The sequence below is a fragment of the Lissotriton vulgaris genome, chromosome 12 (assembly GCF_964263255.1).
Source record: "Lissotriton vulgaris chromosome 12, aLisVul1.2, whole genome shotgun sequence".
Classification (NCBI taxonomy): Eukaryota; Metazoa; Chordata; class Amphibia; order Caudata; family Salamandridae; genus Lissotriton; species Lissotriton vulgaris.
Window position 1 is genome coordinate 713,209,956 of NC_141700.1, and position 24,813 is coordinate 713,234,768.

The window sequence follows — 24,813 nt, forward strand, 5'->3', positions numbered from 1 at the left end:
AATAAAAATAAATTTAAAAAAAAGTTTCAACCTACTATGCAAGAGAAAGGACCGTGCGATGAGGGGAATGGATTGGCAGACAAAGTCTGTGGGGTATTGTTGATATTATTTTAGCTGTGCTTCATGGGAGATATTTTTAATAGCTCTCTCATGGAGATATTTTGCCTTATTTGGTGTTGGGTATGTTTCCTGACTTGGTAGGCTTTGATTTCATAGTGGCCCCACATTAGGTAAGTTAGAATGGAGAAAATAATGGCACCTTCGCTGGAATAGCCAGCTCAAGGCCACACAGAAAACTACATTGCTTACTCAGAAGTAGAGCTGGGTATCGTATTCCTAGCAGTGCAGGCAGACAATGAGGCTTGAGCTTATGGAGACTTGATAATAGATGTGTCTTAAAAAGGTAGAGAGGATTATGGGGACACCGGGAAACTCCACACAACTGTGGCACCTAGCAATGGAGTAAACTCCACATTTTAGGCCTTTGTTTCCTTCTTGTAAGAATGGCCTGAAGTAATTTTGGCAATTTACTGAAGGTGTTTGCCACAGCTTCCATTAGGATTACCAAAACTTCATGGCTCAGGGTACCCAAGACCTGTGAGAGTCAAGATGTTGGCCAACTAGCTAATGCGTGTGGTCTATAAGATTTTCGATGTCATTAAACTCATCAGCTCGCATATACGTATGTTCTATAATATTTTGGATGTCATTAAACACATCAACTATCATAAACGCATGGTCTATAATATTTTGGATGTCATTAAACAAGTTAGCTAGCATATAGGCATGGTCTATGACATTTTGGATGCCTTTTAACATGTCATCGTGGTCTTTGTCCCATGGAAATACCTGGGATATGTTCTTCTCTTTTTTCTCTTGGTCATTACGAAGAGGTATTGTACTCTTCTTCTTTACTCATGAAGCTTTGTTTTGGGGGCACAGATGGTGACTAGGTGGGGAGAATTATGCAGGCTGCAAGTCACACAGCTTTCTGTTTTTGTCTATTTCACTGTTTTAATTGTAAATGTTGTTTAGATCCTGAAGCAATGATGGTTCTACTAATGTTTGTAATTGTTTATCAAGATGTTTCTGAAAGATAGAGATTAGGTGTCCTTGGTAATATGTTTATAAATGTCATGCCAGGCAGAGGGACACACAATGCCATAGTTGTGTAATACTGGGAAACAGTTCATGGATTTCAAGGTGAATAATATGCTATGTAACTCAGGTAATGGTTCCTCAGTAGCATTGGCTCTATGAGGTCACAGTCTCAAAGTTGAGTTAAACCGATAATAAAATAAATAGCAAGTGGAGTCCTGAAGGACCTCAGAGGTAAATTAAGCAATATGTCCCTTGTAGAGGTGCTTCATTGTTAAGCAGATATAAACTATTTTCCTCAAGGAGACAAACCCCATTTGGTATCATGTTGCAGAGACTGTGATGTAAGTCTAACATGCACTCTGTAACGAGTTCACATAGATGTTCTGTGATCCTTTAGTGGCCGATGAGTCACAGTAATTTATTCCCTCAGGAGCTGTAATGGGCGATTGCTTAAGGTAGTGTAGGAGTTGGTGGCAGCACTTTTATTGGAGACTTTTACAAGGTGAACCGAATAGTTTTGGTTCTAGATGCGTTGGTTCCGCTAAGCTCGATGTAGAGCTGAGTTAAGTAGACTTTATTAGGTCTTGACCCTATGTCTGGTCACAGGTTGAAACAATATGTTTTTCTCTCTCCTTCTTTCTGCAGCTTCTCACTCCTCACATGAACAATACGGTACAAGTCAATATTCTTGCTCGAACAGGGTTACTTGGCCCAGGCGGGACTTTTGACCGGGTAAGAACAGTATTTTTAAGACATTGCTCATTAAGTTACACTGAATTTGTTCAAAGTTCAGAACATTTTATTTCTTTCCAGGCGGTGGCTACAGGACAAGGAGGAGTACCTCTACTCCTACAGCGAGGGCTGGAGAATATGACCTACTGTGACCTCTGTCTTCCAGATGACCTCAGATCCCGCAACGTGCTCTCGCTACCCCAGTATTATTACAGGGATGATGGTCTTGAAGTCTGGACTGCAATAGAGAGGTATGGTGGGGGGCGTGATACAGAGGGGGGAAAGTAGAAGCCATTCAAGGCACATGGTGGGAACTCTAGTGGGTATCAGAGAATGATGGGCTGCATGATGGAAAGGCTGAAGATGAGAGATGTGATATGGTGCACAGCTAGATATCAGTCAAACTTAAATATAGAGTGCATGATTAAGAAATTCAAGGCAAGAGACATTCCATTATGCATGTGAGGAGGCGAGGTGAGGAGGCCGGGTAATACATATGAGGTATGGAGATAAAGTGATGTTTATGGTAAGGCTGGTGAGAAACAAACAGTTTTGCTAAGGTGGTTGCTGGTAAGCTTCAGTTATAACAAACATCAGGTTGCTCATCATATGATATTGTATGCTGTATTTTTACATCCTTGTTTTTCAAATCCCAAGTAAAAGGAGACAGTCTGGAGATAACAGAATAAGAGATTATTTGCACATGGGTGGAATACATTTCTACAAATAGAATTACAATAAGGCCCTTCATGATTGCTTCTGATAGTTGTGAACATGGAAATTGGCAAGCTCAAACCCTCTTGCTCACATTCTCTCTCTCTCTCTCTCTCTCACACCCACTCTTGTCACTCTGTCTCTCTCTCACATACCCACACAGCCACACACACATACCCATTGAAAGAGCAAAGAACAAGTACAACACTGCCCAGTCTTTTCAAGAATGGTCTTGAATAATGGGAATTCAGCATCTGTCTTCCAATAGGGAAAGGCCAAAAGGCACAAAACAATTTCGGACTACACCTGTAGCTCAGTAAGTTAATTAATGGAGAATAGTAAGGACCAAATGAATTGAATGATTACCACCCTAGACTTGTACTGAAAGATAACAGAGTCAAAACAAATCCCAAAGTGGTCTGCAAAGGAATGTTCTTCTGTCTTTTATAACTGCAAAAGCATCACTCACCATCAGTGGCAAATATTAAATAAGAGAATAATGCAGGTTTGGTGGGTCAAGTCTCATCCACTCTGAGGCTTATAAATACTTCTTTCAATGTCGTATTTGCAATTCAGTTCATAAAATGGATTATCCACTCATTCCTGGCTCAATGACTCCCTTTGTGATTCTCTTCTCAGGACAGAGCCCCTTCTTTTGTGGGATAGAAGATAAGGGGAGTACACCATCACTTATTCCACTTTACATAGCTTACAAAATCCTTAATTTATTGGTTCTGGATCTTCTTGCAATCCTGTAACTAATTAGAATGGTAGCTGTAGCCCCAAGAACCTCCTTATTTTAGAACAATCACTTTATACTTACCTTAATGATGTAATCTGTATAAACTAGGGTCCATAGTAACTTAGGTGTCATTTAGAGTTTGGCAGATTGAGAACTTTGCAGTGAGTTGGCAGAGCTTGCATTCTTTAAAATACACTGTTCAAGTGTCCAATTTATGGGTGGGAAAACCACTGACAGTGCACATTTCCAGGCTCCATATCTTCGCCTGTGAAAGTCTTGGGTGACAGCCTGTCAATCACAGTGTAGCTACCTTCAGTTGATTGTGGAGTCCATCCATTTTAAGGACTGTCTTGCAAATGCAGATTTTCCTGTATAGGGTGCAATGAAAGCAGAAAAAAATAAGCAATGCCCTCTTTCTGTGAAGGTTTGTTTCTGAAAATAAATAATACAAAATCAGCCGCAACAACATGTTGATCTTCTTGACACCCACCCGATCAATGGGTGTGTCTTAAGGGAAGTTATCCCCACAAACATGGCAGTTATCTCTTAATGGGGAGGATGATCATCCATTGGGAGGGTGGAGTCCTCTTCTACACTGGCAACTTGGCTGGCCACCCATTCAACTTAATATGAGCCGCTTTGCCTGATGTTTAATTTTCTAAGCACAACCAGTTCAATCAATTTCCATGTGAAAAGTAATATATATAACTTATAAGTAAAACCTGTATACTATGTCACCAAATAACTTTATGCCAATACGAAACTATACTGCCCAATCACTTACATCCTTGGGGCTCAAAGCTAAAGCTGACAAGGTGGTGAGGGGGTATAAAGCCAGCAGAATAGCCTGTATGGATTAGGGAAAACTGCAATCCATTAAAGAGAGCAAAGAAAGATGTGCCTAGGATGCCAGAGTTGTAGACCTGGGAGACAATGAAAGTTTTGGGAATGTGTATGATAGGAGGCTTGCAGTCTTAGAAGCAGTAGTAGAGTATACAATGTAGCATGATAAAATGTCTTCCCAGCTCTAAGAGCATATTGAATGGAGCTTAATGTGATGTCTGAGGTCATCTCTGAAGTGGAGAGATATGGAGTGGTGCATTGAGGGAAGTTTACCTTCCCTATCTTGTTTATCTTATTGTGCATTACAGGAGATCTGAGGTGCAGGAATGAAAATCAGATGTCAATCCAGGAGATGTAACAGACAGTAGGGTGCTTGATGGATGTCCAGTATTAGATCTGTTTAGTATGGAACATGATTGGTGATCTAACATCTGCCCAGCAGTAGCAAGTGGAAGTCATGGTCTTCCTAACATTAGGGAGGATTTCTGTATCTCAAGAGTCATATGAACGCTTGCAAGGTGGAAATAGCTAGGACCTATTTCCAACCTTGTTGAAAAAGCAGGAGAGCGCAAAGGCTGTGAAGATACAATACAATACAATACAATACAATGCATTTCTAAAGCACACAGCTGCCTCAAGAGACATCCCAGCGCTAGTGGGACAGATCACCCACAGCTTCAAAAAAGAAAACACGGTTAGTAGATGTTTATAGTGGAATCAAAAATCTAAATATCATTTCAGAAGAGCTGCTTCCCAAAGCAAGTGTAAGCGCATTCCACAGCCTGGCAGCCAGATGGGTGAAGGATCTGCCTCCTCTTCTAGTCTTAAATTTGGGAGGAGTTTGAAACAATTTAAGATTGTTAGTCCACAGTGAGCAGGCCCGAGAAGAGAACTCCAGACAGTGCCTGAGATAGAGGGGTCCCTTTTGATTGAATGTCCTGAAAGCACAAGTGAGGGCCTTAAAGTGGATTCTTTTGTTTACCAGAAGCCAGTGAAGCCGACATAGGTAACTAGATACTGAGACCCAGGGAGGGATTTTAATGATCAGCCAGGCAGCAGCATTTTGAATCATTTGGAGACGCTGAATAAGAAAGGCTGGGAGCCCTAAGTACAAACTATTGGAATAGTCTAGTTTAGATGTGATCAAAGCATGAACAATGGTTTTTTGATGTTCCACCGGCATTCTTCTCAAGGACCTCAGAGTCAGGAAACAAGAGACAGACAGTGTTTTAATCAGAGGCTCAAAAGTGAGCTTGGAGTCAAATCTAACCCCAAGGTTCCTTACCACCGGAGAGAGGCAGGGGGAGGGACCATCTCTGATGGCCACCAGAGGTGAGACTCGGGTGGACTTCAAACCAAAGAAAATAATCCCCAGTCTTGTCTAAGTTAAGCTTTAAAAAGCTGGCATTCTTCAAGTTCCAAACAGAGGTATGGCAAGTCTTAAAAGAACTCAAAGAAGAAAGAACTTTTCCATGAAAGGCCAAAAGTAGTTGAGGATCGTTCACATAGGATACAACTCTCACTCCCCAAGACTCAACAATTTTAGCCAAAGGTGACAAGCAAACATTAAAAAGGGTATGGCTTGTGAATAAAAATAGTCCACATTTGTAAAGCGCGAACAATCACCCGTAAGATTCTCTTGGCGCTGAGGGCTGTCTGGAAGATTAAGCAAGCTATTGCCCAAAGTCACATGGTGCTGGGCTAATCTGCTGCCGGTGCCGGGGATGAAGTCACTGGGGACTCACCACACATCTAAGACTAGGACCAGTACTAACTGTGCATGCTGCCCGGGCACCACACTAGCCGCAAACTGGTCAGCTGCTGCCCACAGCTCTCTCCATCTGTACATCCTACAACATTGTCATGCTCCCCAGGGTGGTCTGGCATTTCACTGCCTGCTGAGACTAACTGCAGAATCATTCCACTTGCCGCTGCCAGCACATGATGGGCCGAGACAAAGGCAAGGTGGGTCACGCCTAGCTGGATAAGAATACAGCTCCCCTTGAGGACACGAGGGTGCTTCAGGGTCCAGAGGCTCTACTGATCAAGAAGAACACGTCCCTCATCCTGAAAGCCATTAAAGATTCCAAGACGCTCCTAGAAACCAAGATTTGGGAGGTGCGAACCGATGTGTCTCTGTTGCGCCAAGAACACTGCCAAACAGTTAAAAGCATCTCATAAGCAGAGATGAGGCTTTCCACCTTAGAAGACACTGTCAACCACCTTTCCTCAGAAGTGTCCTGACTATCCTGTGCTCCTCCAAGACCACACAGAAGACGCCGAAAATAGGGCATGACAAAACAATCTGCACTTCATTGGCTTTCGTGAGGGGTCCGAAGGCCAAACTCCCCTTAGATTCCAAGAACAATGGATTAGATCCTGTTTACAACCTGAAGATCTCTCCCCCTGCTTTGTTCTCTAACAGGGACATTGCTTCTTAGCCACAAGACCCCTCCAGGGTCCCGTTGCCAGCCCCTCATTGCCTGTTTCATAAATTACAAAGACCGGGCCCAGTCCTGCATTGTGCCTGCCAGGCCGAAGATTTTAAATACCTGTCAGGGTGAATACTAATCTTTACTAACCTTACTCCCATGTTACAGACACAAAGCAAATCATTCAAATAAGTTAAGGCAAACTGCAGAGAATACACATCTCCTATATGCTCCTCTACCCAGCTAACCTAAGAATTATTCACCATTCTAAAACTGTCTTCTTCTAGTCTCCAAAAGAGGCCCAGAAATGGCTAACTGAAAAGTGACCACTTGTCACTAACCGGCCACTGCAGTTGGGATCCTCCGACTTGCCTCGGATGGATGACAAGCATCCATGGTTAGACTGAAGATCCAACACCAAAGGAAACAGTCGCACCATCGACCAACAGGCCACTTGAACATGGATGCTACCACAGACTCTGACGGGGAGAAGAGCCTACGATCGGGAGATGCTGCACCTGTGAGCCATGTGGCCCCAGACCCCACTCTCAAAGCGAACTCTGGATGAGTGGGCCATCTGCTCTTGAACTTTTGTTTGGACACCAGTACCATTGTATCTTGCACAACAAATGTTAAATGTTTAGGAGCAGCGGATGGGGGGCCCTTTGTTGGTATTGGGTTGGTATTGGACCACATGTACTTTTTTATGGGTGGGAAGTATAGAGAGGAGGGAGTTAGGGAAATGGGGATTGTTCATTATGTTTTTGTTCTGTTGGCCATGTTTTTCTTCTCTTTTGCCTTATCTTTACTCTCGATGGGAGCAGGACTCGTGGCCCCCCAGGTAAGATCCCCTGGGGGATCTCCCTCTCACTGAAGCTATTGGCTTCTTCCAAATTCGCCCCCACTGACTAGCACTTGTTTTTCAAGACCTGGACATTACTCAATCATTCAGGTTTTTGACGTTACCGTCTTTTTGGCTGGTATCAAGAAAGGGGCTGTTTTTCAGTATCTTCAGCACCATTCCACACAAATAGTGCTACTGCATGAAACTCACCTTCAAGGCATCAACTGTCAATTTTTGGCCCACAAGGGTTATGACAGAGTACTCCATGCCAGATATTCTAGGGGCTCCAGGGCGGTCACTATCCTTCTTCACAGGTGTGAGAAAGTGCCCTCTTACTTGCATTTTCTGCCCCTACTTTTTGCTGAATTGCTGATGTTCTTTGACTGAGTGTGCTCTGGGCTCTTGCTAAACAGGTACCCAGGGCCTATGTTCCTTCCTTAAAATTGCATTGAAGCCTAAACCCAATTGGCATCTCTGGCCACATGTCAGCCCCTGGTAAATGGTACAGCAGGTACCCAGGGTACTGTGACCAGAGAATGCCTCTAAGGGCTGCAGCACTTATTGTGCCACCCTTCGAGGTCCTGTACCCTGACACACACACACTGCCTTTGCAGGCTGCGTGTCTTGGTGCAGAACAAAGTGAAGAGTCGACATGGCCCACATCTCTGTGTGCCATGCCCACAAATCACTGCCCTGGCATAGATCAGTCACCCCTCTGGCAGGGTGCACTATACCAGTCATGAGGGTACAGGCGTATGAGCCCTGTACCCCTACATTGCCCAAGTCCATTCTTGAGCTTTGTTGCCATTAAGAGTATATGGTGCTGCGACTTCGTCATTGCGAACCCCACAACACCATAACGGCTACACTGAAGACTGGGAAGTTTGGTATCAAACTTCTCAGCACATTAAACCCACACTGATGCCAGTAAGGGATCTAATGTAAAATGCACAACAGAGGGCATCTTAGAGATTCCCCCTGAAACTTGGCCAACTTCTAGTGACCTGACTGAGTTGCTGCTTAGGCTGCCACCAACAGACATGTTTCTGGACTTCTGGGTCGAGAGCCTGCTGCTCTTGGGGGCCTGAAACAATGCACATCCAGGGATGACGTGCCAAGCCTCCTCCCCCAGGATGGGCATGGATCACGAGAGGGAAGTTTCAAAGGCATGCTACCTTTGTGAGCCTCCCCAGACCATTTGCTGATTTCAGCAACTGGTCCCCACTGGTTCTACCCCCCACTTTGGGCAGGAGAGCTGGCGGGAAAAACAAGTGAGGGAACGAGGTGTGCCCACCTCTGCCAACTCTACCCCTCGGGTGGGGGAGGCGAGGTGAAGCACAACTCTGAGTCCCCTCCATCTTGAGGATGGCGGGACCCAACCAACCAGGTACAGGCTCCTGCCCCCCTTCCAAGGGAGGGTGGCACGATAGGGGGTGTACCCACCCCAGGGAAGGGACCCATTGGTACCTGCCCTTACCTACCTGTAACACCCCTGAATCTAGTATTTAGGGGGCACCCTGAACCTTGCTTCCTCAGATCCAGCAACAACAAGAAGGAAAGAAGAAGGACTGAAACTGAGTTGGCCCCAGCCCTACAGGCCTGTCTCCCCTCGAACCTGCTCCTGCGAAATCTCGGTGTGTCCTGCAGCCAGCAACCTCAAAAACCCAGAGAACCTGCCTGCCTTCACTTCCAAAGACTGCTTCTCCCATGAACACCGGATTTGTTCAACTGCAGCCTCTGGTAGCAGCTAGAGACCCCGCATCTAGCCCACTCTGCACCCGCCGAACCCGTCCTGAGCTCGAGTGGAAAAATACCACGAGCAGGGGCGGCCTTAGGCATGTGCAAGCTCTGCACCTGCACAGGGCCACCAAACCCCAGGGGCCTCCACGCCAATAAATATCCTTAATATAATAATCCTCTGAGGATGGATATATATTTGCGTGTTGGCCCCTGGCAGGGATTTTGCGGCCTCCAGCTCTGTTCCACTTCCTAACACCCTGACCAACCCCTCCTGAGCTCCGGGGGGCTCCGCTCCGCCCAGACACCCTCTTCCGGGGCCCCCTACCTACGCTCCCTGCCCAGGGCCGCCATGAGCCTAGAGCCGCCCCTGCCACGAGGAGGTAACCCCGGCGATTCTGACCGGAGATCTTGCGACCCCTGACCTGCCTCAAGCCTTCAGCCGACGCCTGCAGTATAAATCCAGAAGGCCCCCCCTAACCGCGACCAGTAGCTGGTTAGAAGATCCGATCCCAAAAGGCACTCCTGCACCCGACGCCCCACGGCCTTGAGTGCCCAAACAGACGGTGCCTAACAAACCCTTAACTTCCCAACTTACCCCTCCAAGTGGTGGTCACACCCAGAAGTCCTTTGTCTCCCTGCCTGCAGTGCTTCTGCAAATCGGAGGTTCTCCATTGAAAACAACAGGCCGCCCAATGTCGAAACAGCACTCTGCACCCTGCCGCCCCAGTGCCGCTGAGGGTTCACCTTTTGTACTGCTTTGTTTCCCCGTTTCACTTGACCTTAATCCTAGGAGTTTTGCTCTCACAAACCAGTGGCCTGCTTGCCAGCAGCGAACCAATCGGAGGCCCCCTATTCCCCATTGGACAACATTGGACCTCAACACTCTGCACCCAGCCGCCCTAGTGCAGTTGAGGGTGCAACACGAGTGCATCACTGACCCAGGAGTCTAACCCCAGAACCTTAACCCCCATAGTCAATACCTTACCTGTGAACTGATAACCTGTTTTTTCTCCATAGGATAACATTGACAATTTTCTTCCAAAAAGTTGCAAGTGTGGAGTTTTGAAATCTAAAAATATTCTTTAAAAATCGCACAAATAACCAAAACGTATTTACTTACCTGTTTGCAGGAAATGTCCCAGTGCTGAATCTAGGTATCCAGCACTGAAAAGTAACGTAAAAAGTAACTTACCTGTAATTTACTGAAAAAGCCCATTCATTTCAATGAACTGTATTTGCTAAATGTTGCAACCTACTTCATCCCCTGTAAATCAAACAAAGTACAATTTCTATTGCATTTTCAAACTGTTCTTTATTCAGCAACTTATTACTGAAAAGTATTTAATGCTTACCTGTGCCAGGCTTGCTTGGTTCTAAAATAAAACAACAGTATATTTTTATACAAAAACAATTGGCCTAGAGTTCAGTTCTTGAGTGTGTGAATTCATTTGCTGACTGAGTGTGTACATCAAATGCTTAACACTGTCCTCTGATACTGCCTTACTGCTCGACCACTCAACCACACATAGAGAATAAGGTTCTATCTAACTTTAACCTCTGCCTACCTCTGGGTTCACCTGGACTCTATACACACTATGCCTCATTTTGGTGTAGTATATTTAGAGTCAGTTTCCTACAACAGGTCTCTCCCAAAAGCGATACCAATGTCACACAAGATGCCCAAGGTAGGTATATCCTCCTGGAGGGCACACTGGAAGACGTTCACTACAGTATCCTATGATTATATATTCACCCCACAATGAACCAGGTTACACTGAAAGCTCTTGGGGACTTAGTGGCAGCCCTCTCTCAGGCAACACAATACTGGAAGGAAAGTTTAATGATATCATGGACCAAAAAAGACTGGTATAGGCCAGAAGGACTCACTCCAAGACATAACAAGGCTCTAGGGGACTTGTCAAAAGGTCTCAGCGACGCTTGTCAGGTGTGGCACCCTGACTACCTGGGCTTTACCCATTCCTCTGCCACCCACGACTCACTAGCCTGCATTGATTTCTTGTTCCTACTAGCTGCTGACCTCCTTCAGAGATCGAGATCCCTGATCCTGCCTCGGGTATATCAGAACATGCACCGGTTCTGCTTCAATTTGACTTGCCCTCTAAGGGTAACTTGCCTTCCTGGCATCTTCATGCCAGGTTCCTACAAGATGAGATATTCAAGGAACATTTATGGGTCAAATTTCAATAATTTCTTGAGGCAACAAGGGCTCTGGTGGCTCTGCTATGAACTTATAGGAAGCAGGTAAAGCATATATGAGAGGTGTGGCCTGCTCCTACATCCGAAGAGCTGACTGCAGAAAATATCACTGAATGCCCAAGCTTGAAACCTCAATACCCTTAAAGACCGCAGAGACCCAGGGTCACTCTTTAACATGAAAATAGGGTGATACCCCACATTATGGGTACTCTGGTGAATGGGTGAATGACTTGAGGGGGATCTCTGATGTTTTTGCTCAGTTCTACAAGGAGCTTTATGCTAAGAAACCACACCCTAATGCCAAAATGACTCCCCCTTTGGTAAAGGAATTTCCCTTGCCTTTTGTATCATCCCAGGACAAAACTGTCCTAGACAAGGATATTACTGAAGGAGAAATTGGGGATGCGCTGACAGATCTCAATTCCAGAAAGACACTTGGACATGATAGGTTTCCTACAGAGCTTTAGCGCAAGCTCTGCCCTGACATAATTCTCCCCATTGTTGTCCAGGCTACTATTGTGGTCCTCCCCAAGCAGGGCCACAGTCCAGCGATTGCGCATCTTTCCGACCCATAGCCCTCATTAATAGTGAGATCAAATTATATGCTAAGATCCTGACTAACTGACTGTTGACTGTCCTCCATACCTTGGTTCACCCAGACCAATGTGACTTTATTCCTTGGCGCAGCACCAGGCACTGTATCAGTCAAGTACACATAGCACTATGTCATATCAGAATGCTAAGAGGCCTGGCAGTTCTCCTTTTAATAGACTTTAATAAGGCTTTCAATATGGTGGACTGGACTTAACTTGATGAGGTGCTGGGTGGGATGGGACTGGGGCCTCGATTCCGGGCGTATGTCTGGGTCCTCTACGTGGGACCTTGGGCCCCATTGTGAGTTAACAGTGTATTATCGGATGCCTTTTCTGTGAAGAGAGGCATCAGGCAAGGGTGCCCATTGTCTTCGCTTTGATCTACACTCGCCATTGAGCTGCGGGCAGTGTGGATTTGTTGCGATGCTCAGGTGTGGGCTTTTGATTGGGGAGTGGCGATAGACGACCACATAGCACCTCACACGGATGATATCCTTTTATTTATGACCAAACTTGTTGAAACAAGGCCCAGAGTTCTCCAGATACTCTTCATATTTGGGGAGGCATTGAGGCTTCAGGTAACTGGGGCAAAACTTTGCTAGTGCCGATAAAGGGAGACAGTTGGGACAAGGCCTGGCAATCTAGCTTTTAAAACCTCCGGATGCATACATCCTGGGAGCCGGACTTGACATGGAGCCTAAATCTAAGTCCTGTGATGCGCAGTGCAAGAGAGGACCTCTCAAGATGGTTTAATCCTCATCTTAATACCATAGGTAGGATCACCTTTTACAAAATTATGATCTTGCTCAGGCTCCTCTATGCCTTACTGAATTACCCCTTTAACATTTCTTAAACATGGTTTGACTCAGTCTTGGCCATAGGATGTATATTAATTTGGGCCGGAGGCGCTCCATAGGTGGTTTTTGGGAAATGCACTTGAGCAATCTATGATGGAGATCTGGCCTGGGCTGATATTTGACTTTTTTTATTGGGCAACACAACTATATCCCCATTAACACCTTAACCGCGGCTGCAATTCCGCCCCGGTGCGGGCGTTCTGATGAGCGGGCGGGGCCTCGTTGGCCAACGGACGTGCGCAGCACTACGGAGTTAGTGCTCGCAATGGCAGTTGGCCGACAGCAGCAATGAAAGGGTTAATGGCTGGCTTGTTGATGGGTGGGACAACCCAGCCTATAGAGGTGAACTAGCCATATTGGGACTAGACTCACTGGACACGTTTTCCATGTCCTGTACAATGCACCTATTCCTTCAAATGTTCTGGAAGTATCCCAAGAATTAGTCAGAGTGTGGATAGCAACACTTTGATGGTTGAGATGGGATCACAAACTCACAAGGGAGACCCAGTTATGGGTGGGTAGGTGGTTGGCTCAGGTATCCACCTTGAAGGGATTTTAGAAGTGCAACTCCATTGCGATATCAAGAGTTGCAGATGTTTGGGGCAGCCATCACATGAAATCTTTCCAAGAGCTCCTAACAGATTTTCCAATGCCAACCTCCTAATTCTGTCGATACCTACAACTCCGACATGCTCTACATTCACATAACAATGAGCTGCAGGAATTTCCTGAGTATAGTCCTCCTAGAAAACAAAATTCTTATAGGCCACTTGAGCAAGGGCAGGGTATCCCAAATTTATAGATCCCTTCTGATACACTTGCCTATCTCAATACCTTGTCTGAAAGAAATGTAGGAGGTTTGGGTTGCGGCTCTGGACGAGGCGTACAGGCAAGAGGCCTACATGGCTCATCACACTTTAACAATTTTGGCCAGACTCCTCTTTATCTAATTCAAATATCTCCACCACACATTTATGACCCCTCTCTCTTTGTGGAAAGTGGGTTTGATAGTGTTTTCTGGAAATGCCCTGTGATACAGGTATTCTGGGCCACTGGGTTGGCTGATTTATCAGCTGTGATGGGTATGACTATTGACAGTGATCCGAAAATAGCTTTACATGGTATCCTGGATGATTTGGTAGGGCCTAGGGGGACAGGGCTCCGGTCGGCCTGGGTATGCTACTAGCTAAACAAGACATTGCCCACAACTGGACCTCCTCTGTGGCCCTGCAGATCGAGGTGTGGACTAAGGGAAAAGATTGGTGTGGCAAACTGGATGTAACGATTTATGAAGCCAGGCAGTGCCCCTGCAAATATGATAAAAGCTGGAATAAATGGTGGGACTACCATGGATTGACAATTTAGATATCACCCAAGGGACCTTTTGTAAATGTGGGGGGCTATTATGCTGGACTTGTTCCAAATGCACAAGATATTGATGATACCATGTGTATTAATGTTCCTGTGTGCAAGGTAAATGGTTTGGAGTTAACTTGTAAAAGGTCAATAAAATGTTTATATTAAAAAAAAGGTGGAACTGAGAGCTGAACCCTGGAGAACTCTTCAATCCAGGGGGTTTGTTGCAGAGTTGAACGGAGGAAGGAAAACAGCCTGAGTGTGACTGCTAATGAAAAATAGGACAAGAAAAATAAACATGACCTTAAAAACCAGCTAGAACACATACTACACATTTAAAGATAGAGAATGAAGCAAGACACATGGAAAGGACCACTGACACCTTTAAAAAAAATTAGACTTTATGGTTTCATTATTTTTTTTAATTAAAAGCATCCCGTTCTCCTTTAAGGAAAATGGGCTACATTTAAAAAAAGATTGCCTTATTAAAAGCAATCGGAGACATGGTGGTCTGCTGACCTCAGAAGGCTACAATCCCTGTGATGGCTGTGATTTCTAATAGGTCACAAACTGCAACCTACCACATTAATATTCATGAGGTAGGTTTATGTGCGACCCACAAGGAATCCCTAAACGAAACTCAATGAGTTTTATACATTAGGAATATCGATTTCCAAATTGTGACTCGGAAAGAATCGCAATTAGAAAATCGGTCTTCCTAATGTTTGGACGTCAGCTCACAAAATACCACTCTGGTTGCAAAAATATTGGCTGCAAATTGCGACCAGTATTTTGTGATCAGTGCTCATTACATCTGGCCCGAGATATTTATCTATAAACTAGCAGCCCGCCCCAGCGTTGCCTGGGGCAGAAGGGGGCTGGGGGCAGCATTTCAGGCTTGCGTGCACTTCCGCCCCGACCCCCGCCCGCCATGACATTTCCACTCCTCCCCGCGCTTCACTCAGCCACACACGTTCCGCCTTGCGTGCACTCCCGCCCCCGCCCGCCACGACATTTCCACTCCTCCCCGCGCTTCACTCAGCCGCACACGTTCCGCCTCCTCCCAGCGCTCCCGTGCTTCACCTACCTCAGCCCGACTTCACCGTTCCTCGTTCCGCCTCCTCCCATCGCTTCTCTGAGCCGCACACGTTCTGCTCCTCCCCGCGCTTCATGTATCTCAGCCCAACTTCACCGCTGCTGTCCACCGCTCCTCCTCGCGCTAGATGATGTCAGCACGCACGTCCACGTTGTTAGCGCACACGGCCAGCGCTACTTCTTAGGGACTACTTTTTTTATTGTTTATTTTTTAAATAACATTTATTTTTATATTTTTATAGCCTATGTCCATCTACAGGACCCCCCCCCTTTCCAACGCTGTATTGGGTGTTGCGATTGGTGGTGTACTTTTCGAGTTTACCTGGCTCAAAGGACACAGTTCTCTCTTTATAATAGTAGTATAGAAAAGGTGTACTGTGATATCTTACAGAGTGAGAGAAATTCTAGAGCTGATGAATAATAAATAAGTTCCCGTGAGAGAGAACTATTTCATTCGGGAGTTTTTTTAAATTCATTAATCTAAAGGTTTCTGAGAACTGGAACACAGGATATATTAATACAGTAGTGACGTCTTAATTAGCCATGTGCAAAGTGGCACAAATTTAAAAAATGAGTATTTCAGCTACGTCAGCTTCGCAAATGGTAAAATTGCCAAAGTTTTACAAACTGGGGTAAAAAAGGGGACTACATTTCAGCAGGAACATGTCTACTACCATGTGCGGGCAGGAGAGCCCCACCCTGCAGAAGCGCTTATCCCTGTTGCCCAAGGCCAAAACTGGCAACAGCAGGAAAGAGGAGAGAGGTCATTCAGTTTATGGCTATTGTGTTTCCCCTCTGCCACTCAGATAACAGAAGGGTAACACAACTTCCCTGCATCAAAGTAGCCCATTCATGTTCACAGTTATAGCCAACTGCAGGGAATATTGGGATTGGATGAGGTGGGACTGCATCAGCCATAGCAAATTCAAGACAACTTTTCGCTTCTTCAAGAATTATGAAATTTCTTGACTTCCCTGGAGTACTTACGCATAATTAAGGCGTTGCCATATCTGCCTCTAATAGGTCATAGTTGAATGAAAAGGATCAGATCTGTTCCTGCCCATTCATCCTACTCTGAGTTCTTTGAAGTCACCTTGTTATTTTATTCACACCGTCCTTTACTGCACCTTAATGCTCCACATAACAGCACTAATGAAGGATGGGCCATAGAGTTTGTTATAGGGAAGAGATTTGGGTGTTCAAATGCTTTGGCTGATGCTTTAAAATGTAAAATGCACACACCGATGTCACAAACACTGTTGTATTCACCTTCTAGGTTTGTATTGGGCATAGTGGAGTGCTACTTTAAGAGTGATACTTCAGTGCAGAATGACCATGAACTGCAGGCTTGGGTGAATGAGATCTACAGAGAAGGTTTCCTGGAGAGAAAATCCTCTGGTAAGATACAACTTATATGAAAATGAATATGCATTAGTTAAGAAAATACAGAATGATTTGAAACACTAAAGAGAAGACCCAGTATACAGTCTCCTAATTCATACAATAATAGCAAAAAGGATATAATGTTTCGAAATCTCAGTTCTAGGTGTCTAATTTAGGGACCTGGAATATTTCTCATCACTAGGAGCATTAGCTTGCGGAAGCAAGTGCCCTCACCCACCAAAAGGTGGCATGATTCATCATCGGGCCTGCTCCTCATTGGAGCTGGCACTGCAATGCCCAACGTGCCCCTCAAGGGCGCTCTTTGCTGGAGATCTTCTCAATTTGTCAAAGTGATACTGGGGACATATTGTGTATTTCTAGAACAATAGTAGGAAGATAGGAATGAACTGTCATATAGAAATGACTATAGATATTTCTAAAGGAAAATTTAATTCAAGGGACAATATCTATATCAAGGCCAAAAAGTGAGGGAAGCGGGGGGAAAGGATGATCCTATATTCTCCTAGATGCAAACGGGGTAATCAAATTAAATATGTTAGTTATAATTACAAGGTCAACATGTTTCATGAATATATCGTAAAAAGAAATCGAGTGGCATTTCTTCAGGACCAAACACTATATAGGTGTACCTAATCTTCACTGAAGGACTCTACAGTGGATGTTACCTCATCTCTGTGCATAATGTGTTTGTTAACTTGCACTGGAGTGCAACCAAATTTCAGTTGCCATGCCCCTGCAGGAATAAGCCCTCAAAAACAGTTTTCACTGTAGAAGGCTCTGGCTGCCGTGTGAGAAAGCTAGAGTACAGATTAAAATATTGATTCTGCTATCTATGGTTTGGGACCAGCTAGAAGAATAGTTTAACAACTGTTTTATTATTTATTAAAAGTCCAACTCAATGGTAAAGTTGTGCTTTTCTTAAATATTTAGATAAATCAACTTTTAGAAAGTTACATTTTCTCTGCATGTATGTTGAGACCTGGAGATGGAAACCTTTGTTCCCCCAGCCAGGCCCAGTTTTGAGTCACCGTAGAGAAGAAGAAGAAGACCTGACCGTATCTGTAAGTGGGCACGTAAGCTTTGCACAAGGGAGAAAGAGTTCCCCTAGCTTCATTTTATGGTGACCTGTTTGCATCAGGGCAAACAGGAAATGGCTGAAAAAGTGGATAGGTTGTCCCCTGGAAGCTTTCACCCATTCAGTTAGGGAGGAGCTATGAGTTACATCTTCTCACTAGCTAGTGTCAACCATAAACAAAACCAACTTCTTTTTAACACTTTCTGGACCTGTGGAAGAACAGAAGAAGGACTACACTTGTTGTTTGAGACATATGAGGAGACCGGAAGGGCTGACCCTGCTCCCACTTGTACCTGGGACAAAGAGGTGGAATCCTAGGTTCAGTTGGCAGAGTTCCTGCGTGGTTTCAAGGACACAACAAGCTGCAGGAGGCCTTTTCTTCTTGAAGTGCCCTCCTGACCAGTTGCAACTTGACTTCGACTGGAACTTAACCCATGAATGATGTCCTCTAGGTGCTGGGACCTTTTTCTGATTGTAACAGGTCTTCAAGAATCACAAAAAACCTGTGCAATGTGGACAATCCGGATTTACGGCCGCCAGATTATCAATGAATGGCAGTTGTGTCAACAATTTAGCACCACTAGTCCCTTGATAGGAAGCAAAAAAATATAGACTCCACAGGGAGAAAATGCCTGGAGATTGTTCCTTGTTTTGGTCTAGAGGCCCATGAAGCAAAGAATGGTCTCCAAACTGTATATACCTGGTGTTATCCAGTCTCCACAGAGGATAGATCGATGCAGTTGGCTTACTATCCCTTACAAAACCCAAGGTAAGACATGGGAGATACACAGGGGTTTTGAAATTGTATTATCACTATTTAACACAAAGATGACACTGTCCCTCGTTTCTCTGTGTCTTCTTGTATCTCTCTTGCTCTTTCTCTTTTTTTGTGTCCTGTTATCCTTTCCATTGTAAAACTCATATACTATATTTTAAACATGGTTCAGTTGATGCCTATATCATTGTTTACAAATGAATGCATAGCAACATTTTATGTAAACTTATGTGAGTAGTTTACGATTGTGATCATTGATATTTGTACTCCCTTAGGTGTACCAGACTCACTGAAGACCTGTTCAGAGCTGGTTAAGTATCTAACCATGGTGATTTTCACCTGCTCTGCCCAGCATGCTGCTATTAATAGTGGGCAGGTAGGTGAAAACTTTGTGACCACCCTGGAATGTTTTACTGCATCCATTTGCATCACTCACCACGATCAACCATAATCAGGATAAAGTGTATTTGTTTGTTTATTTGTATAACACAGAATGGCTTGATTACTTACTGGTAATCTTCTTCACTCTTAGTCCTACTCATCCATGACCCAGTCCTTACCTACTAGGTTTAGTCATCTAATCCCAGGACAGGAAACAAAACAGGAAATACCAACTAACCCCACCCACCCTAAACTGACAACTACAAAAGAATAGTATTTCCCATGCAATTCCTGTAATAACAAGCCTCTTATCAAATGTCTGGATAACAGGGAAGGTGGTGGGCTGAACAACTGGGTCGAGGATGAGTTGGGCTAAGAGTAATGAAGATTAGCAGTAAGTCATTGGGGCATTACCTTTGCTCCCTCATCTTTGACCCAGTCCTTACCTATGAGGTATACCACTGCTTCAATGAAGACCTTTGAAAAGAAAAAAACTCAGAAAGATCATGATATAATGCAATACCAGATGTGTTGTAAAGCAAAACATACTGATCAAAACACCACAATAATCAAAAATAATCTTGGAAATTCCTTATCCAATATTTCATCAGTCATGTAAACGGTCATGCAATCGATAATGTCTCCTAAAGGTGTGCTTAGAGGCCCAAGTTCCAGCTCTGCAAATGTCCTCCAAAGCCACAGCCTTCAACTCTGCCCAAGAGGCAGCCACTCCTCTCATGGTACGACACCGTGGCCCTAGAGGCCAAGGAAGATCTGAACTGGAATAGGCCAATGCAATAACCTCTGGATGCCAGTGGCTCAGTTTTAATTTGGACATCTTTGTACCCTTCCCTGGGAGGCCAAAAGTGACAAACAGAGCATTGCATTTCCTGTAAACACTTGATCCATTCGCTGCTCACTTAATGCTCCTGATTACACTGTTCACCCTCAGAACCTGTATCTTTTGTTCACACTTATCTGGAAGCTCCATGTTGGACTTGGCCCTTTTGGGAGGTTCATCCCTAAACTTTTTGCCTTTCTCCCGCCATATTTCTGACATGGTGTTGGTGGATTTAGGCCTCTGGGAAGTTTAGCACTGCTGTCCAGTGTAAAGTGCGCACGCACTCTGTGTTACATTGGTGAGATTGGCCTGCCCTCCCATAGGAATTCATTGGGGATGCCCTGATCAGTGTGTCAGTCGTAATTCCTGATATGGGAGGGGCTGAGTGGTTGAGCTTAGTATGTATGGAATTGTAATAATAAATGCTGCGTAATAGTGGGCGCAGCTTTATTATGGCTATGTGAGAAATGCCACTTTTAGAAGTTGGCATTTCTGTGTGCTATGTGTCCGCCTGCCTGATGTGAACTGCATGTCTGGCTTGTGAGTGACAGGGGCTGGGAGGTGGGTGTGGCTCCAGGAGGGGCAGGGTGAGTCAGCACTAGGATGAATGGGACATCTGTGTTGGGAGTAGTGGGAGGAGTAATCCCCTGACTCTGAATAGGACTGTGCCCAGCCTGTACAATGCTGACTCTGCCCCCTGTGGTGTGTCTGATCACCTAGCCCCCACCTGACAAAGGGGAAGAGGAGCCTGTAAAACAAAGTGCTCCAAATCCCCCCTGAACCAGTTGCATCTGGTTCCCCCATGCTCTGTACAAAGAGATGGTGTAATATAAATATTGGGGCTGTGACCCCATGTTTTTGAGTGGGTGCTGGTACTGTTCCTGACCTTGCTGGTTCATGCTGCTCCTGGGGCCCAGGAGGAATCGCCATGAGGGCTTGCCTCCCTGGGCCCTGCATTGGCCCCTTGATCTCCAGGGACTTGTTGGGCCTTCTAGCGCCTCATGAGTGCAGTGTTTTATTTTCTTATCTTTCCCCAAGGAGGAGGAGAGCTTGGACTGCGCAGCGCTGACCTGCAACCCTTTGAGAGGGAATCCCCATCATAGGGATTCCCTCGTGATGCCGCTTTATGGATAATCCATATGGAAACAAAGGGGTGGCTGGGCCCAATGGGAGGGAGGGTAGGTAGGGCCACACTGAAGTGAAACAAATTGTGTTTACCTATGCCTCCAAACTATAAGTTAAATAACACTTGATTGTGGATAAACAATAGTTTATTAGTTTACCCCGACAATGATTTGTGTCTTTGAGTCATATCTTAGTTAGCAACAATTCTCTTCATTGTTTTCAAACAACAGACATGAGACCGCCATCAACCTCATATCTAGCCATATACAATTCGAAAAGTGATTTATGCATATATACAGTGCAGAAAAAACAATACTATACATTTAAGGAAAAACATTCATACTCTGTACATGGACAAGAATTGTCACGAACAAAAATCTGAAAAAAGAACAGTTCACAGAAGCAAATCACAATTATAGGGCGAGCGAGAGAAAACTGTTTTTTGTCAAAATTCAACCCTCAACTCGTCAAACACAATCACTATGTATTCTTGAGGAAAGAAAGCCCATTTTATGCATCAGTCGTATTGACCCTTAGTGACAGAGAAAATACCGACGCGTTTCGAATCCTGGAACTTGTTTACAGGATTCTCATCAGGGCGCTGTGATTGTAGTCCATGGGAACTGTTTATGAAAAGAGGAAAAGGGGGATTTTATTAAAGTTTTGGTCCTCTAGCCACTTGTGACGGTAAACAACACACGCATAAAGATGCGGTTTACCTTGTGTTTTGATGCCACGAATGGCTCCTATTTGAATGAAGGATCGTCTATGCCACGTGGAGTTTGGGCTGCAACAGAGCACACTTGGTAAGTATTGTATCTTTGGACAGAAGTGTCACGATATCCAGGTGCTCCAACGCTTCACAGGGGCAGTACTGACGAATGTGCCGATCACCCTTCCACCGGTACCCTCGCTTCAAGAGCAAGACCACCAGCAGCAGGGAAAGGGGAAGTGGACAGAGAAGAGAATACCTGTACTTCGACTGGCACCCTACTTCCAGCGACTGCTATTCATCTCGCCGTCGTTTCTGTAGGTGCCTAATACACAGAAGGGGGAGAGAGAGAGAATATACCACAAACCTTCTTACACTGTGCTGACTATTCGTAAATGATAAATGAAACTTGTCCTACCAGTTTCTGCTCAGGTATTTGCCTCTCTTCTATATTTAGGAATGTTATCTGACTGAACTTCCTGCAGTGAAGACATATGCGAACATTAGTATTTCTACCCCGAATATTTCTACACTTGCACTCACTCTCTCTATCAACCTGAATTGTACCTGTGAAGTTCTTCGTCAGACTTTGTCTTGGGGTTCTGTGCAGAGATATCCTCGGGTCAGAAGTGCGAGCAAAAGTTCACTGAATCACCGAAGCACGCAAAAAGGGTAAAGGAAGGTACAAGGGGGAGGAAAGGCAAGGAGAAACGCAAGGGAGAATGTCCTGTGGGGAAATGCGAGTGGAAGCAATACAGTTTGGATATTTGCTGACTTGACGAGAAGATGTAACGCCTTACTTGTAGAGTTCAAGATTCTCTTCAGCTGAATACTCAACTACGTCGTGTCATATCAAGTCCTCCTCGACACTCGCCTTCTCCTGAAGAACCGCAGGATATTTGGATGACAGCTGTCACAGCTCTGGGACAGCGGCTGGGAACTTCGTCTGACCAAGGTGCCTCTCTGAGCAGTGAGAGCGCACGACAAGGATTCCTCTCATGAAAGTCTCTGAAAACTCTAGTACTATGATACTTAGAACGTCTTTGATAATTGCTGTTATTCTCCCGTCATGAATAGTTGACGCGGAGCAGCGACAAGAACAAGCCTCTCGAACGGAATCTTCGTTGAAGTGCGCAGTTAGAAGCGCGCGCCTTCCAGAAGTCCACTAGAGGGCGCATCTATTGAGTACAGTAAATGGAACATTGAGCGGCCATATTAGGGAGGGGAACTATATACAGTCTTAACAGTTCTTTAGTTCAATGACTCGGATTACCTCTGGAATCTCTCAGTCTGCCAGAGGAACAAGGAAACCACACATTAGATCGTGCAGAACGGGGCCAGGACAGGGAGCGGACCAACAGTCTTGAGGAAGCTACAGTGGCTACTCGGTGAATCCTGACAGTACCCCCTCTCAAGGACCAATTCATCGGTCCTGGTTTGTGTGGAAATCTGGAGTGAAAACGTTTCAACAGTTGTGGAGCGTGAAGGTTGCTGACAGGTTCCCAAGACCTTTCCTCTGGGCCAAACCCTTTCCAATCCACTAAATACTTCAATTTCCCTTGTACGTACTTGGAATCTAAAATATCCTTAACCTCATATTCTGGATGCCCTTGAACATTAAGTGGATCTGGAGGTTTTGTAAGCCGTATAGGCGATTGAACCTTTTTCAGCAAGGATACATGAAAAACTGGATGTACACCTATCTTGGCCGGGAGTTTCAATTTTACAGTAACTGGTCCTAACACCTTTTCGATAATATAAGGACCCACAAATCTAGGCTGGAATTTTCTGTTTCCTTTCAAATGTAAATTTTTAGTGGACAACCACACCTGATCTCCTGCTTGGTACTGTGGGGGCTTTTTCCTATGTGAATCTGCAAACTTTTTGTAGGACGCCTTAGCTTTCTCTAGATTCTTTTCAGCGGATTTGTGCAAAGAACTCAAATCTAAAAGGGCCCTCTTGGCTGCGGGGACATCTAACTCCTCTTGTAACACCATAAAGTTAGGATGTCTACCAAAGTTCAAATAAAACGGAGAGTAACCAGTAGATGCACTCTTCGCATTATTGCAAGCAAACTCGGCCATCCACAACTTTTCGGACCATTCCCCACCCTGATCCAATAGAAATAACCTCAAGTACTGTTCTAATTCTTGATTGGTCCTCTCTGTTTGCCCATCGGATTCTGGGTGGTAACTAGTGGACAGTCTACCCTCTATCCCCATCCCCTTTAGGAAGGCCTTCCAAAAGTGGGAAATAAATTGGGGACCTCGGTCTGAGACCACTATCTTAGGGACACCATGAATTTTGACAATATTTTCGCTGAATACTCTAGCTAATTGGACTGCCGTGGGAATTCCTGACAAAGGGACGAAATGACTCATCTTCGTGAATGTATCTACCACCACCAGGATGGTATCAAATCCCTTGCTCAACGGTAGGTCTACGATGAGATCTAAGGAAATTGTATGCCAAGGAGAAGGGGGAGTGGGCAAAGGCTGTAATAACCCTTGGGGAGCCTGTCTAGTGGGTTTACTCCGAGCACAAGACTCGCAAGACTGAACATACTTTTTGATCTGATCGGACATTCCAGGCCACCAAAAATAACGTTGCACCAATTCTTGAGTCTTGGCAATTCCTTTGTGACCCGCTAGAGGATGGTCATGACAGTTTCGCAAAGCCTTCTCTTGGAGCTCAAGGGTTGGAAGGTATAAGGCTTCTTTGACATATGGTAACTGCTGTCGACACTGACGGTCTTCTCCTAGTAGCACCCACTGTTGAATTTCTTCTGAGGTTAAACTCTTACGGACCTCTTCTTTGAAATTGTCCAACGTAAGCGCCCCCACGATCTTTGTTTCTGGAATGATTGGTTTCGCTTCTACAGTATGCTCAGATTCTTCGGTCTGTAATCGAGACAGCGCATCTGCTTTCCCGTTCTTGGGGCCAGGTCGGTATGTAATCACGAAGTCGAAGTCAGCAAAGTAAAGGGACCAGCGCAACTGACGAGGAGTCAAGGTCTTAGCCGTCTTTAAAAACTGCAGATTCTTGTGATCGGAATAGACGGTGACTGTGTGTCGTGCCCCCAACAGATAGTGCCTCCAGTCCTCAAAAGCATCCTTTACTGCCAATAGCTCTTTCTCTGTGATGGTATAATTTATTTCAGCAGAGTTCAATTTTCTGGAGCGGTACGCCACGGGATGCAACTGTCCAGTCTTTGGATGGCGTTGAGAGAGAACT

General features: G+C 45.0%; 1 protein-coding gene across 2 annotated transcripts in view; it reads left to right on the forward strand.

The window, feature by feature from the left end:
* LOC147678090 (hydroperoxide isomerase ALOXE3-like) overlaps positions 1-24,813 on the forward strand; it is a 155,803-nt gene that overhangs the window by 105,132 nt on the left and 25,858 nt on the right. Inside the window, exons 9-12 of one of the 2 annotated variants that reach the window (XM_086945958.1) lie at positions 1,747-1,833; positions 1,915-2,084; positions 16,543-16,664; positions 18,796-18,896. In XM_086945958.1, coding sequence (XP_086802084.1) covers positions 1,747-1,833; positions 1,915-2,084; positions 16,543-16,664; positions 18,796-18,896 — 480 coding nt within the window. Of the gene's footprint in view, positions 1-1,746; positions 2,085-16,542; positions 16,665-18,795; positions 18,897-24,813 lie in introns of both variants that reach the window. The other variant, XM_086945957.1, reaches the window with a different exon arrangement.